General features: G+C 49.1%; 7 protein-coding genes across 7 annotated transcripts; 2 read left to right on the top strand and 5 right to left on the bottom strand.

Annotated features, from left to right (window-relative positions):
- Nucleotides 1-323: 323 nt before the first annotated feature.
- Nucleotides 324-1,505, top strand: FPSE_12361 (uncharacterized protein; the record flags this gene model as incomplete). The annotated part of the gene is made up of 2 exons (XM_009265478.1): nucleotides 324-776; nucleotides 816-1,505. The coding sequence occupies 2 exons, from the start codon at nucleotides 324-326 to the stop codon at nucleotides 1,503-1,505; spliced, it is 1,143 nt and encodes a 380-aa protein (XP_009263753.1).
- Nucleotides 1,506-2,363: 858 nt separating this feature from the next.
- Nucleotides 2,364-3,913, bottom strand: MGV1 (the record flags this gene model as incomplete). Its single annotated transcript, XM_009265479.1, has 5 exons — nucleotides 2,364-2,986; nucleotides 3,042-3,356; nucleotides 3,416-3,482; nucleotides 3,544-3,676; nucleotides 3,801-3,913. 5 exons carry the CDS (start codon nucleotides 3,911-3,913, stop codon nucleotides 2,364-2,366), a joined length of 1,251 nt encoding a protein of 416 aa, XP_009263754.1.
- A 1,465-nt stretch (nucleotides 3,914-5,378) lies between these two features.
- FPSE_12363 (uncharacterized protein) lies at nucleotides 5,379-5,988 on the bottom strand (the record flags this gene model as incomplete). The annotated part of the gene is made up of 3 exons (XM_009265480.1): nucleotides 5,379-5,636; nucleotides 5,696-5,787; nucleotides 5,850-5,988. The coding sequence occupies 3 exons, from the start codon at nucleotides 5,986-5,988 to the stop codon at nucleotides 5,379-5,381; spliced, it is 489 nt and encodes a 162-aa protein (XP_009263755.1).
- An 877-nt stretch (nucleotides 5,989-6,865) lies between these two features.
- FPSE_12364 (uncharacterized protein) lies at nucleotides 6,866-7,324 on the top strand (the record flags this gene model as incomplete). The annotated part of the gene is made up of 2 exons (XM_009265481.1): nucleotides 6,866-6,938; nucleotides 6,993-7,324. The coding sequence occupies 2 exons, from the start codon at nucleotides 6,866-6,868 to the stop codon at nucleotides 7,322-7,324; spliced, it is 405 nt and encodes a 134-aa protein (XP_009263756.1).
- A 208-nt stretch (nucleotides 7,325-7,532) lies between these two features.
- Nucleotides 7,533-9,174, bottom strand: FPSE_12365 (uncharacterized protein; the record flags this gene model as incomplete). Its single annotated transcript, XM_009265482.1, has 3 exons — nucleotides 7,533-8,168; nucleotides 8,226-8,926; nucleotides 8,982-9,174. 3 exons carry the CDS (start codon nucleotides 9,172-9,174, stop codon nucleotides 7,533-7,535), a joined length of 1,530 nt encoding a protein of 509 aa, XP_009263757.1.
- An 802-nt stretch (nucleotides 9,175-9,976) lies between these two features.
- On the bottom strand, nucleotides 9,977-10,675 carry FPSE_12366 (uncharacterized protein; the record flags this gene model as incomplete). Its single annotated transcript, XM_009265483.1, has 1 exon — nucleotides 9,977-10,675. One exon carries the CDS (start codon nucleotides 10,673-10,675, stop codon nucleotides 9,977-9,979), a length of 699 nt encoding a protein of 232 aa, XP_009263758.1.
- Nucleotides 10,676-11,987: 1,312 nt separating this feature from the next.
- FPSE_12367 (uncharacterized protein) lies at nucleotides 11,988-13,476 on the bottom strand (the record flags this gene model as incomplete). The annotated part of the gene is made up of 3 exons (XM_009265484.1): nucleotides 11,988-12,944; nucleotides 13,013-13,312; nucleotides 13,399-13,476. 3 exons carry the CDS (start codon nucleotides 13,474-13,476, stop codon nucleotides 11,988-11,990), a joined length of 1,335 nt encoding a protein of 444 aa, XP_009263759.1.
- Between the last annotated feature and the right edge of the window lie 309 nt (nucleotides 13,477-13,785).

Raw genomic sequence — 13,785 nt, 5'->3', positions numbered from 1 at the left:
GGTTTTTGGTCATTTGATGCGTTTACAACCCCGCCTTTCGCGTTGGTATCAAACCGCGTTTTGGCTCACGATATCGACGTCACTCTGAATGGCATTGAAAAGACTCGTTTGGCTGCAACGGGATTCGTTGGATGAAAGCGTTTGATTCACTTTCAACACTCCGTTTGTATCATCTGCCGCTCGACTATATAAAGGACGAAACCTCCCCCCAGTTCATATCTGAATCTTCAGCCTGACACACTTCAATTCTCAAGTGTCCCATTCTGCCCTCCCTCACTTGACACTCAATACCACAAGGTTACATCTCAATCATCCATTCCAAAATGGCCCCCCCTCCTGAGCTTCCCAAGAAGCTCGAGACCATCACCCCTCCTTGGTGTGAGGGTGCCGAAGCGGCCAATGCCGAAGCCCTTGGGCCAGACCCTTCCCCCTTTGCTCTCACCGTACCTCACTCTACCCGTCGTGCCACTCATCTTTACGAGGAACTTCGCGATGTCGATGAGCTCGACAACCGTCATCTCAAGACCCGCGTCGATTCTCTCAGCGAGGAGGTCCTTCACTGGCAGGAGACCGACTCCGAGACCATCCACGGTCTTTCCAAGGTCATCGTGATCAAGTACGGCGAGACTGCTATCCGAGTCATCCGCCGCGTCTGGGACCTTCACCTGGTCTACAACCGAGCTCCCAAGATCCCTGGCGACGACGCCGGTCCTTTCGACCAGAGCAGCTGGCTTGCCACCATTCGCGACACTGTGCTCTACCGTATGCACGTCAAGGTCATCCGAAACCAGCTTGACAATGCCCTCGCTGCCTAGTACGCCGAGGACTACAAGGTTAGGACCCACGGCCTGCAGAACAATGGTATCTACGTCACCGACGTCCTCGTCCAGGAGCACCGCGACCGCGTTGAGCGCGCTGCCAAGGAGAAGGAAGTCCTCACTGCCATGTTTGAGGAGCTCACCCAGGAGAACCTCATCGAACTCCCTGGATACAAGGCTACCGCTCTCGGCGTCGCACCCCTTTTGGCCCTGCGCCAGTGCGGCGAAACCGTCGAGGAATTCTACAAGATCTCCGATGAGAAGGAAGACATTCTCGAGAACAACGACGAAAGCGACATGCGTTACTACCAGTCTTTCCAACTTTGGCACATCGCTGCCCGGGCCGCCATGGGCTGGGAGCCCCGCCGCGTCGGAACCGTCCAGAATGTTCTCAACATGTACTGCTACGACATTCTCCGCCGTCGCAAGTTCGAGAAGCGCAAGCGCAACTCTGAGCTTCGACACCAGCTCGAGGCCATCCTTGGTGACACTCGCGGTGACCAGGTCGGATTCGGCAGCGAGGATGAGGCAGAGCAGGACATCCAGGTAGAGGAGAATGAGAATAGCCAGGATGAGGACTCCGACGGCCCTGGCGAGCCTACTGACTCTGAATCTGGCTCTTCCGGCGAGGAAGAAGAGGACAGCTCGGATGACGACCGTCCCATCTTCGGTCACTATGTCGACTAAGCGATTCACTCCTCAATGCGACATCATCGCCTCGACACATGCGCTCAGCATTCATGTCTAATGAGCGAATTATGTTTTTGGAATGCCATTAACAACGGAGCAAAGCCGACGAATTCTTTCAACAAGGGGAACCAGCAGGAGCCTGGCAACAGACCCTCAACAATAACCCCAAAGTCTGGCAAAAGGCAACCCCTAAGGAAAGGGATGAATATTGATGTCTGATGAAGGACTTACTGCGAACGGCACAAGGTTAAGGGGCGATTTTTAGGTCAAGGCACATGTAACCATCACCATATCTACTTGCTATCAAATGGAATACTGCCCTTATAATTTATTCTGCACATGAGTGATGTCCTGTCGTATGAATTGAAATGTCTCTCCATGAAGGGTTAAAGTACTGATTTTTCTATAACGCACCAGTCTCAGGCTGACGACATGTTCCCACTTGTCATCCTTGGTACATCATAAGCGATAGTCATATTCATCATCGTCGCTGTTGTTCTACGCCTTCAATCAGGACAAAATAGAAAGACGGAGTATCATATAACAAATAAAGAAATGTAGTATTGATATCGTTTCTCATTCGGAAAAAACATATGATGGAAATGAAGATGAGGGAAACGCTTCACTGCCCTCTCAGCGCATATAAGGGCATGCCCCCTCAGCCTGCTGAAGCCAAAAAGCCTTATTTTTCCATCCTTCTCTTCTCATTCCAGGCATTAAATCCTTGAAAACAACCCAGCCTCGTCCCTATTTCCAGTGCATTGGGTGTATCTTTCATTTTGAACCAGAAAGCATGCCGTTCTTAACCCTCTAGGATATATCCTTTTTCGACCCTTGTACTTTGCGTAACACCTCTTATCTTCGAGAAGCATCCAGGCCTCCCTGAAGATCCTGCTCAAGTCCGGTGTTACCGTGACCAGCATACTCCTGAGGTCGAGGGTCCTCAGCAGTCCATTGACCGTTGCCCTGAGGCAGAGGAACCTGGACACCCTGGCCCTGAAGACCTCCACCGCTTTGGCCAGGCACGGTGCGGACGTTCTGTCGGAATCGTTGAACCTCATCCAGAATCATACCACGCATCTGACCAACGTCCTCAACAACTTCAAAGTCGAAGTTGAATGTGGTGGGGCAGTCGGGCTCGTCGGAAGCGTCATGCCAGATTTGCAGGTAAGGGTGCTCGAGAGCCTGCTCTACACTGATACGGGATGAAGGGTCGAAGGCAAGCATCTTGTCGAGAAGGTCGAGAGCGTCGGGGTTGGCCTGGGGGAACAGGCTGGGGAAAGGCTTCTTGGGCATGAAAGGTAGGTTGCGGACGTATTCCTGGGCACGGGGTGAGCCAATACGGGAGAGGGTTTCCTCGTTGGGGGTTCCGAGAATGTGAAGAATCTGGTTGAGCTGATCGACGTAGTCACGGCCCTTGAAGAAAGGTCGTCCGCCCAAAAGCTCAGCCAGAATACAACCAACAGACCAAACATCAACTACAACAAGTCAGTAAGTCATTCCACAGCCAGCGTTATTTTCGTTCACACGTACTGGCTTTGGTGTAGCTCTGGAAGCTCAACATAATCTCAGGTGCACGGTACCATCGAGTAGCGACGTACTCGGTCATGTATCCAGCATTCTCTTCGGGGTCGACTGAGAAACCTCGGGCAAGACCAAAATCGCAAATCTTGAGCTCGCAGTCGGCATTGACAAGCAGGTTACCGGGCTTGAGATCTCGGTGCAGAACGTTGGCGGAGTGGATGTACTTGAGACCGCAAAGGATCTGGTAGATAAAGGATTGAAAGTGGGCGTCGGTAAGAGGCTGGCCAGATCGGATGATGGCAGCCAAATCACACTCCATTAGCTCTGTGCTGTGTCAGCTTATTGTTCATTCTTTCGTCTTTCGTGGAGGCATCGTCACTGACCCTCGTACAAGTAGGTCTCGTTGAAGTTATCGGGTCGAGGAATGTCCATGTCGTACAAACATGTGATCTGATGAGATGAAGCTATCAGCATACGCGTCCCAGTTTGTTGCGCCGAGGCAGAAACTCACGTTGCGGTGGCCGCGGAAGTGCTGGAGCAGCTTGATCTCGCGCAGGGCGCGCTTGGCCAGAATCTTCTTGCTAAAAACATTGGTGACCTTCTTGATGGCAACGCCCTCGTTGGTTTGGTTGTTGACGGCGGCACTGGGAGGCGGGGCTATCGTCAGCAGCTGCGGCGGGGTAGAAGAAGACGAGACAAAAGAGTTGTTTCGAGTTGCAGCGCAGAGCAGAGAGGAAGTGCTACGGGCAACGAGATGCGCAAACTCACCAGACGATACCGTAAGCTCCCTGGCCGAGCTCCTTGGTGACAGTGTAGCGCTCGTCGACAACAAAGTCTTGGTTAAAGACCTTGAAGACCTTCCGTCCTTGTAGGTCGCCCATGGTGTATTTGTGTGGTGCTGTATGTGCGGGGCAATGGAAGCTTCGAATATGCGACAAGGTTTGCGAGGGGAATGTCGCTACGTGGGATGCAGAGAGTTGTAGGTAAGAGGGATATAGAGATGAGATGAAACAGGAGCAATGCAGTGACAGTGAAAAAGAACAAAGACAAAGAAACAGTCAGCGCGTCTCTCTTGCGATATATGTATGGAGGCAAGGTAGGTAGGTACCTGACAGACAAGACAATTGCTGGTTGGTTCCTTTCCCAAGTTGGTTGGGTCGAGCGAGGGGGAATGGGAGCAGTTAGACTGGGTCTGGGTCCAGGAAGGTCTGGACATGGGTAGAAAAAGAGCTCCCCTCAGCTGCTGGATTGGATGGACCTGACCCGGGGTTCACTACGGGGGGCTTCCAGGGCTGTCAGAATGATCCACAATGGCCCGAAGCCGCTAAACAGCAGAACTTAGGGACCCCGCAGGAACACACAAGTCACCAAGTCACCGCCTAGTGATGTGGTTGATTTGTTCGTCTCTAGCTCCACAGAGCCTGTGACCAATCAGTCTCTCAACTTTGGTAGCCGCGCGACAACGACCCATGCTTCAAAGTCGCAATAATGCATGCAACGGCTCGGCTTCATCTTGTGTTAAAATAACAAAAAAAGGGGAACTTCCTCGTGTTGAACGCTTAGAGGACGCAAAGTCAAATTTGGTGATTTTAAGGCTTGCGCCGCCTTTCACGAGAGTTTGTCTGTTAGACCGCTCGTAGACCTTGGATCTTGCAAGCCACGCTATCGGGGCTGAGTCTCTAATGTGAAAAAAAGATGGTCAGCATCTCATCCAATCTCACAGCATCTCAAAGATCCGCCTCACGTCAAGCCTCCACTAATAATAGATCCAATTCATCGTTATCCTGTCTGGCTTCGGCATCACCGATGCACAGCTACGCAACAGGTCAGAATCAAGAGCAACAGTCGATTGTATATGACGATATCTAGTAGATAGTATCCTTCAGCCCCAAGCTACCAAGATCGAGGCCAGCCACTTACAAGACCGCTGCATTATCAGGTCAGCCTAGGAAGCATAAACATATAGGGCTGAATCTTGCCAAGTGGGACTTGACACATCAGAGGTTGCCGCTCTGCTGAATTGACTCTGGCCGCTCTTTGTTGGTTCTCCATGTAGAGTACCGTGAACCTGGATACTCAGACCGAGGTCCCGGAACCTGAGACAGGATGTGGGATCGACAAAAAAAGTATTGAAACAAATAATCTCTACATAAATTAGACAACCAGTATTGTTGAGAATACGTAGCCAATAATCATTCAACGTTGAATCAAAATGTCAATAATAGTCTAATCTGATCTACCCTGTCCAACCTTATTTCCCCCATTCCTTGACCTCTGTATGCTATACAGGCATCGGGTATTATAACTCGTCCACATCCTTGTCTCTCTATCCGCTAATCCTGGTTTTTACTCTTCTCCAAAAGTCTCCTTTACAAAGTTCTTGGAGAATCGCGTGCACTGTTCGTAGGCCTTGGAGAAGCCGTCGTTTCCGCCGTAGTATGGGTCATTGACGATCTCGGGTCGCTTTGTGCCGCTGAACTCTCCGAACAGCATCACCTTGGCAGTCGAGTCCGGGTTGTTCTTTTGTAGTCGGAGAAGGTCTGAGAGGTTTGATCGATCCATGGCAAAGATGTAGTCGAAAGTGGTGAAATCGCTCGGGTGGAACTGGGATATCGTGTCAGTAAGTTGAGTGAGAATGCGCCGTGGCTTGAGGGGAAACATACGCGCCGAGCGAGATGGTCGTAATCATCTATACCGTTGGCCTCTAGTGTGGACATGGTTCGGTCATCCGGAGGCTCGCCGCTGTGATAAGCAGCTGTGATGGAATAGTTAGCCAATTGTCATACAAGTCTTTATCAACGAGAATGATATTCGTACCCGTTCCACAAGAATCAATGCGCCCGATCTTGTCTTTGAGATTCGGCTGCTTAGCGAGGTGCTGAAAGATGCCTTCGGCCATGGGCGAGCGACAGATGTTGCCGAGACACACAAAGAGGACGGATATTTGGTCAGGCATTTTATTGTTATGTGCTGTGCTGTATAGTAAGGGTGGTACAATGGAATGAATCGGAATAAATACAATTTTCGTAACAGACCCCAAGTTAAATAGGAGGGAAAAGACTGTAAGAAAGGAACCGAGATATCGATGGTCGGTCGCAATGACGTGCCCGGCCCGATGCGCATAATCTAATCTGCCCCGCCATCTTCAAATTCCAAGCCTCGGAGTGGATGCTTGGAGGGGTACGAGAGTCATGTCAACTCTCTGGCCTATGTCGAGCACTATTCAGACGGTCATATAGACAAGCCTGGTATAGCAGATCCGAACTACAACTCCTAGCGTGCAGCACCAGTTCCCCGGGATGTTTCATTCAACAACCTGTATCCTTGTTATTGCCAGAATATCATTGTCTCGGACCCAGATATTGTCTGTACTCCGAGTTGGGGGATGACAGGAAACTCGGACTTAAACTAGAGACACAACGAATGAATAGCCTAGCTCACAGTTAGTCTAGACTAGCATATGTACTGCATATTCGCTAACTAGCTTTGTCTTTGATGTTTTACAACATTCTGACCCAACACGTGCTCTCGTGCTCAGCTGGCGTACAAGATCCCTGCCAAGATGGCTGTCTAGACGCGTTCTCATTGCTGGAAACGTGTAGGCATCGTGACTTGACTCAAGCCATCGGCCTAAAGTCTCTCCATTTCTGACAGCTTCAAATACTATGCAAGAGCGTGAATGACCGTGAATTGCTGCCAAACATGATACAGACAGTCTATAAAAGGGAGCATCATGGCATCCATAACCTCAGGATGAACCACCATCATCACTCTTCACTTGCCATAACTCCTTACTTACTCACTATCCCCTTATTCCCAAACCACAATCCACCATGTCTGATTGGAAGCCTCCAGCCTTTGGCACTCCCATCTGGATGGGTATCCCTGCCAACGACGTGACTCGCGGTTTGTCATCTCGGCGTATACCATCCCTGAATCGTCACTAATACAAACCTACAGCCTCGGAATTCTACAAGACCGTCTTCAACTTTTCTTTTGGCGAAGCCACCGAGAAGCACCCCAAAGACCAACTCATGAAGTTTGACTTCAACCCAAGCCTTGGCTTGTCGGGCGGCATTCAAAAAGCCCCTGACCATACTGGAAATTTTGCCCCTGGCAAAGGAGGCATATGCATTTACTGGTATGTCGAGGATGTTGACACTATCAGCCCTGTGATTGAAAAGGCTGGTGGTAAGATGTTGAGCGAAAAGGAAAAGGAAGGCGAACATGGTTTATACCGGTTCTTCGAGGACACTGAGGGATCAGTCGGTGCTGTGTATCAAATGGCTTGAGCGGGATAGAACAAGGGGATCGAAAGACACTAAGCAGCATTGCAATCCTCTCCACATGATAGTTCCCGACATAGTCTTCCCAATACAAGTCTTGCGAGTGTAAAGATGACCTATAATTAATGCTACACTGTAGTATTTGGCATGCCAAAGTCGTTTAACACCATCTATGTCCCCTTCTTAACCAATTTCCACACCATCTTTAGACACACTACATGCTGTATCGGAATTTCTTGTCTAGCGAATCTGTGAGATCCGAATCTTCAGACACACCAATCAGAGCATCATCTCTTCCACCCTCCGGGTCTACACGTCGACTGGCAGCCCGACAATCACGGGTTCTGTTCTCTTTCTTGATAATTGCAAGGTATGTGATAAGCACAAGCATCAGCAAACACCAATTGGTAATGGTAAATGTGTACCCAGTGAGATACCGCGTGTCGCCCTTCCTCCCCCACATCTGCGGCGCTATGATGCTGCCAATGCTATACGCAATAAAGAATGCAGCACCAACAACGCTCTTTTTGGTATTCCCTTTAACATTGCTGGCTAGAAGGCCAGCACACGAGCAGAGTGGTGCAGTGTAACATGTTGCCAGCCACGTCGAGACCACGACACCCCAAGAATAAGTTTCGTTTGTCTGAGAGGAAAAGACGAAAAGCATTATGGAGCCAGACAAGGGTATCAGAATGAGACAAATAGCTGTGTATATCCTGGTATCGGGGAAGAACTTGGGAACTAAAGCTGAAACCCAGGAGGTGATGAAGTTTAGTAGACCAGCGGGAAGTCCAACGAGCATCGAATCGAACTTGGAGAACCCGACTCCATCGATAACCATGGAGGAATACTATAATGAATCGTTAACATAATTCATAAATAGCCATCAGGGACATTTGTTGGGCACCTTTGTGATAGGATTGGCAGACGCTATGTAGTACGCCATGAAGAAGTACAGCCATGACAGGGGCGAACCTAGCGCCTCACGCATCTGTTGATAGTCAAAGTTTCCTGTATTGCTTGTTGCACAATCCATGGCTAGTCTCCCTGTAGCAACCTCTCTCTCCCGCTTATTTAAGAACCAGGCGGTTGCAGTGTCAACGGGCATCATGGCCACGAACAGGAAACCAAAGAGTATAGTCAACGCTCCAAAGACAAGAAACATGACTCTCCAACTGCGGATTTCCATCTCCATGTCGCCAAGAGCGTACATGAGAAGACCCCCAGTTATCTGGCTGATTCCATTCATCGATAACCATGTCGCGACACGCATCGGGTGCTCGTGTTGACGGTACCAGTTGGACGTGAGGATGATGAAAGCGGGAGATACGGCAGCTTGGGCGAAGCCTAGTAAGAAACGACAAGTAGCGAGGCCTTCAAAATCCTGCGATGCTCCGATGCACATCTCCATAACACCGCACGTGATGATTGTGGCGCCGATAAACCGTGTGATGTGGAAGCGACTGAGGACATAAGCAGCTGGATACTGAGATACCAATTGGCCGACGTAGAATATGGAAACGGCCCAAGAGTAATCCTTGCTTGTGAGTTTCAAATCGCTTCTGAGGCCAAAGACGGCGGTGTAGTTGATTGAGTTTTTATCGATATCTGTGGTATAGAAGTTAGCCAAGGTCGAGTTGGACACAGCATGTTGGATAGCCACATTGGAAGAAGTAAACCACTGCCATAATGGGCATGATAAAAAGATCCAGTTTCTTCACCAGCCTCTGTTCCTCTTCGGCGTCGAATTCTTCAGGAATAATTGAAAGTTCATCTTGTTGGCGGACATGTTTCTCTCCGCTTGTGACGTCCTCTATTGCAGGTCCGTGGCCCGTTGTGTCATCGCCTGAAGACATAATAGATGCTGGAAGTAGTACGGGTACACAGAAGGAATAACTAAAAAAACAACCAAGCACGTTTTCACCGAAAGAGGTATTGAAGGGGAGAGGTTGTAATGAATAAGTCAAGGTCATGATTAGAGTGGGCGGCCATGCTTTGTATCAGTGCTGTTTGACCCGGGCATTCTTGCCCTGCTCAGTATGCAACTTGGAAGGAGCTTTCTATACGATTCCCTAGTATTCAGCTACGGGATATTAGACGAGGTCAAAAACAGGCCAAAGAGTGGATAACCTGCATTAGTACCCAGACCTTGATATGCCATGTTGTTTCGTCCTTGCTCCCGATTACCTCTAGGAGCCGAAATAGAGGTCTTTATCAAGAGGAACTCACAGCAATTAGTCTACCACTCACTCTGGGTAGGGAGGTGGTAGCATCACGCAATTAATCGATCGCTGTAAACCAAGTAGTTGAAACCTTGAATTCTCTGTCCTCAAGACATTTTCATACTCAATACAAGAGAGGGGATGCCACATAAAGTAGAGGCGATGTGTCGCTGCACGCAGTTGCGTCCCCCCATCAGCTGGCCAGATCCAGCACCATCCGCTTGCCTCATAGCCACCCAGTTTTCGTAATTCCTCCTCCTCAGATATCCCTACCCAAAAAAGACACATTGCGCCATGCTCGTGTGAAAAGCAGTGAGTTATAGTACATTGAGCGTGCATGACTCGAGAATCGTTTCCAGATATTCCCATGTGAGATCGTGTTGCTCTGAGGCCGTCGCCGTTCGTTGTTACAGTTGAATCGTGTCGTAAGAAATGATTAAGCCAGTTGACGCTGACGTTCTCTCCTTATGGTCTCGAGGACGCCAATCACACCGTTGTTGCGCAGGCGCTCGAGAACCATCTTCATGCCGTCACGGCTCTTGCCCATCTGATCCTGGGTTTTGGTAGAGGCGATACTCTCGATACTGCGTTGAATACCCTTCTTACCCCAGCTACCAATGATGCCGTTCTTGAACCAGCCGTCTTCTTGAGCTTGGCCCAACTTGCCCCGAATCTTATCTCCGATCCTCGATCTGAACTGAACCATAGTCGTCACAGCGGTCTCGTTGGGGTTCTGGACTGTGCCCTCGTTGGGGATATTAAACTCCTGCTTCTCGACCACAGAGAGAATACCCGTGAAGTCGAGGTTTCGCATCTCCGTCTTCATCCAACCCTCCTTGATATCGACAACACTCGTCTCCATAATGTATGAGGTCTTATCGCCAGAGCCACCACCAGTAACACTGGCAGGGAGTAGCTTGTATACAGCACTGGGCATTCGACTCTTTTTCAAGTGGATGCGAGTGGTGTGAAGTCGGCTAGTCTTTGGGTCGACATAGTTCTCGATGGTGTCGGTGCTGAGAACATGGGCGGCGAAGGGATTAAGTTGAGGAGACGAGTATCGTAGAAAGTAGGCGAGAGTGACGGTAGGGAACGGGTGAGAGTAGGTGTGGTTTGTCGTGCGGGTGAGGACCATTGTCGCGAATTGAGCAGATACTGCTCGTTAAGAAAAAAGAATTGTATAGAAGAGCGAGGAAGACGAGGGTCCAATTGGGCGATTTACAGTCAATATGACCTTCTAGTCGTACAAAATAAGCTTCAGAGCAGAGCAGTCAAGCTTTTAGTCCCAAGTTCCAATCCCAACGAGCCGCAAGCTCTAGTATAATCCTCAATCAAGTTGAAGGTTACGAGGTTGGTGGTTACGAAAAATAAGCCGGGCGCCTCGGCTTAAGCGCAGCGAATTCTTATCTCCGGGCGGCGGAGCCGGGAACAGATCGATAAGAAAGCAGAGCAGTGTAAGACGGAAACGGTAGAGTAGCGTAGCTCGCAGCTATGTCGGGCCGCGAGAGAGGATAAAATATGGTCAAACGAGAAGATTTGTCGTGGGGAAAGATGTAGAAGATATGGGGTGATCAGGTTTGAGCTCTCGCGACCTCGACAAAGCAGAACAGAGCAAGAGGCTCACTAACAATCCACGCTCGGCAGTAGAAAAGAAAAAAGAGGAGGGAGACAGAACAGACCAGGCCAGGGAAGGGGAGGCAAAAGAAGGAGCAATCGGCTGATTGAGGTGCAACCCCTCCGAGTTTAGCCAATTATGAGCTTCTTGATCACCAAAGTTTGGCCGACTCGCAACTTTCCGATTGGGCGATAGTGAGGGGTTAGTTCAGTCCGGGGAGGAAGTGTGGCCACTGACACGTGATACTATCATAGCGTCATCAAACCAGCATAACAACACCAAAAGCGAGGCGAGATGACGACAGAATCCGACTTGACGATGCTACACTACTGTATCACTGTGTCATTGCGTTTGCTTTCGTCAGTCCGTCTAGACAACAGAGTTTATGCGATGCACTTATGCTCCAAAACAGTCCTGTCTAGATTTCACATGACTTCGATTATCAGGCGTCATACAAGATGCCAGTAACAGATGATGATATACGAGTCCTCGGTGATGTTATGTGCAATTCACATAAACAGACATCATCCAATAAGTGTCTTGGGAATTCAAGACCACAAAAAGAATAATACTACCAATCAAGTAGACATCATAAGCTCTACACAGACTCAACAAATGCTCACCTGAGAGCAGAGGCTTAAGCATAATCTAATCCATCATGGGCCTGAAAGTTGCCTTGAAATGGTAGAAATGCAATTATATCGTAAGCAATATATGTATCGACTATTTTACTAAACGCCTGTTTCTACCCGTTTATCCCATTGCCTATCAGCATACCCTAACTCCTCGCATCTACCCGTTTCATTATAATTCAAATCATGACCATTACCTCTTAAATCAAAAACTCACTTCCAGCCCAGTGTCCCAGAACAACCCAACCGTCAGCGAAACTCTCCTTATCCATGCGCACCACGATAGCTGCGTGACTATGCCGGTGCTTCTGGATATGAACAGGGAATTTGCGCCAGCCGGCCTCATTCAGATTCTCAATCATCTCAAACTGATCAGGAGTCAACGCCAGCGTGGGTTGCTCTACTGTTGACATTCTGCGCTCTCTTCTGAGTTTTTGGCGATCCTCGGCGTCGTAAGCCAGATCATCGTCTGAGTCGGATGCCAGGTATTGCTGGTCCTGGGCACTGTTGAAGGATTCGTAGGCTTGCTCAACCTCTTCTTGGATCGCCTTGATTCGTAAGGGCATGCGGTAGTCTTCGATCTTCAAACCAGCGAGCCCTGATTCGTGTAATTTAATTCGCTTCGCACTGCGGACTGTTTGAACGGCGGAGTTGGCCAGGAAAACAACAACACCAATTGGGATGATAACGCCAATCGTCAACATGAAAGGGACATTCTTGATCCATTTCTTAATGGAGTCGAAATCTGATAATAGAGTGTCTTGACCTTGAACCTTGGGGGATTGTGTCACAGGGTGATCAGGGTCAAGAATAACACCATCGTAGTCTTTGAGATAATTGAGCTTGACGTTGTCGAGATCTGTGTATGGGTCGGTCTTGTTGATGCCAGATGTGTAGTGCACAACGCTTCGGTCATTGACAATATTTGCATACAGAGTTCGGCGCTTGAATTTCTTCAGGCCGGACATAAAAATGGAATTGGGGTCGGCGAGAACTGCGAGAAGAGGTCGGTTGGTGTTGCGAAAGCTATCGATGGTGAAAAGTTGTCGGCCGGACATGGATAGTGTTCTGGCGCCGAGGACGTTGTAGATGTTGCTGAGCCACCCCTTTAATGGTGTTCTTACACCGAGATGGGGGGTTGCGAATGTAGTAAAGTTCTGAGAGGATAATTAGCATTTATCCGTTGGGACTTGTACCGTTGTTACTGGAAACTTTTGCGACTTACCATGCATTCAAGATCATCGAGAACTCCTTTCGCATAAAGCAAACCAACTGCGTATCGCGACACCAGACCTCCAAGCGAGTATCCTGCGATACTCAACTTTGTGATCTTTCCACCCTTCTGTTCAATGTCTTTCAACTCTTGCTCAATCTCTGCGCAAACGCGCTCGCCACCGGTCTCGATACCATCATAAGTGTGGTTGCCACTGTTCTGTTTCGCGAGAAGGATATATAATTCATCTTCAGAGTATTTGTCGCGAAGGGATTTCGCAACGTTGCGCAAATGAGATGGGTTTCCCCAAAGCTGTAAAAACAAAGGTGGTCAGCCATGACGTGCTAGAATCGATCGTCAGGGGACGACGGGGGCGGAAGGATCAATTAGTTGCTTACCCCGTGAACTAATACACAGAGATGCGTTGCATTTACACTGCCGCCAGTAACGTCTTCCAGGACAACGGATTTAGACATGATGAGTAGGCTTAAAGTATCAAATATGGGGAATATGGAGAAGAAATCTTGAGGGCAGAGTTGCCACTTGTATACTTTTAAAACAAAAGAATAAATTATTAGCTGAGATCAACGGAGTTTCGGGTTGCGTAAGTATCGGAGTGATTGCAAGTCCGCCCCTGCAACAAGGGGACGGAGGCACGGAGTTAAATGGTGTTAAAGTCCCCACCAAGATCGATGACAAGCGTCGACGTCGACAGTAGAGTCTCTTTCGGGAACGTTTTACCAGTAAGACCCAGTATTTTAAAATGCTTAAACCCGCGGGGCTGA

The sequence above is a fragment of the Fusarium pseudograminearum genome, chromosome 1 (genome assembly GCF_000303195.2).
Source record: "Fusarium pseudograminearum CS3096 chromosome 1, whole genome shotgun sequence".
Taxonomy (NCBI): Eukaryota; Fungi; Ascomycota; class Sordariomycetes; order Hypocreales; family Nectriaceae; genus Fusarium; species Fusarium pseudograminearum.
The sequence above is the reverse complement of the archived record's forward strand: the minus strand, read 5'-3'. Positions and strand labels throughout refer to the sequence as shown.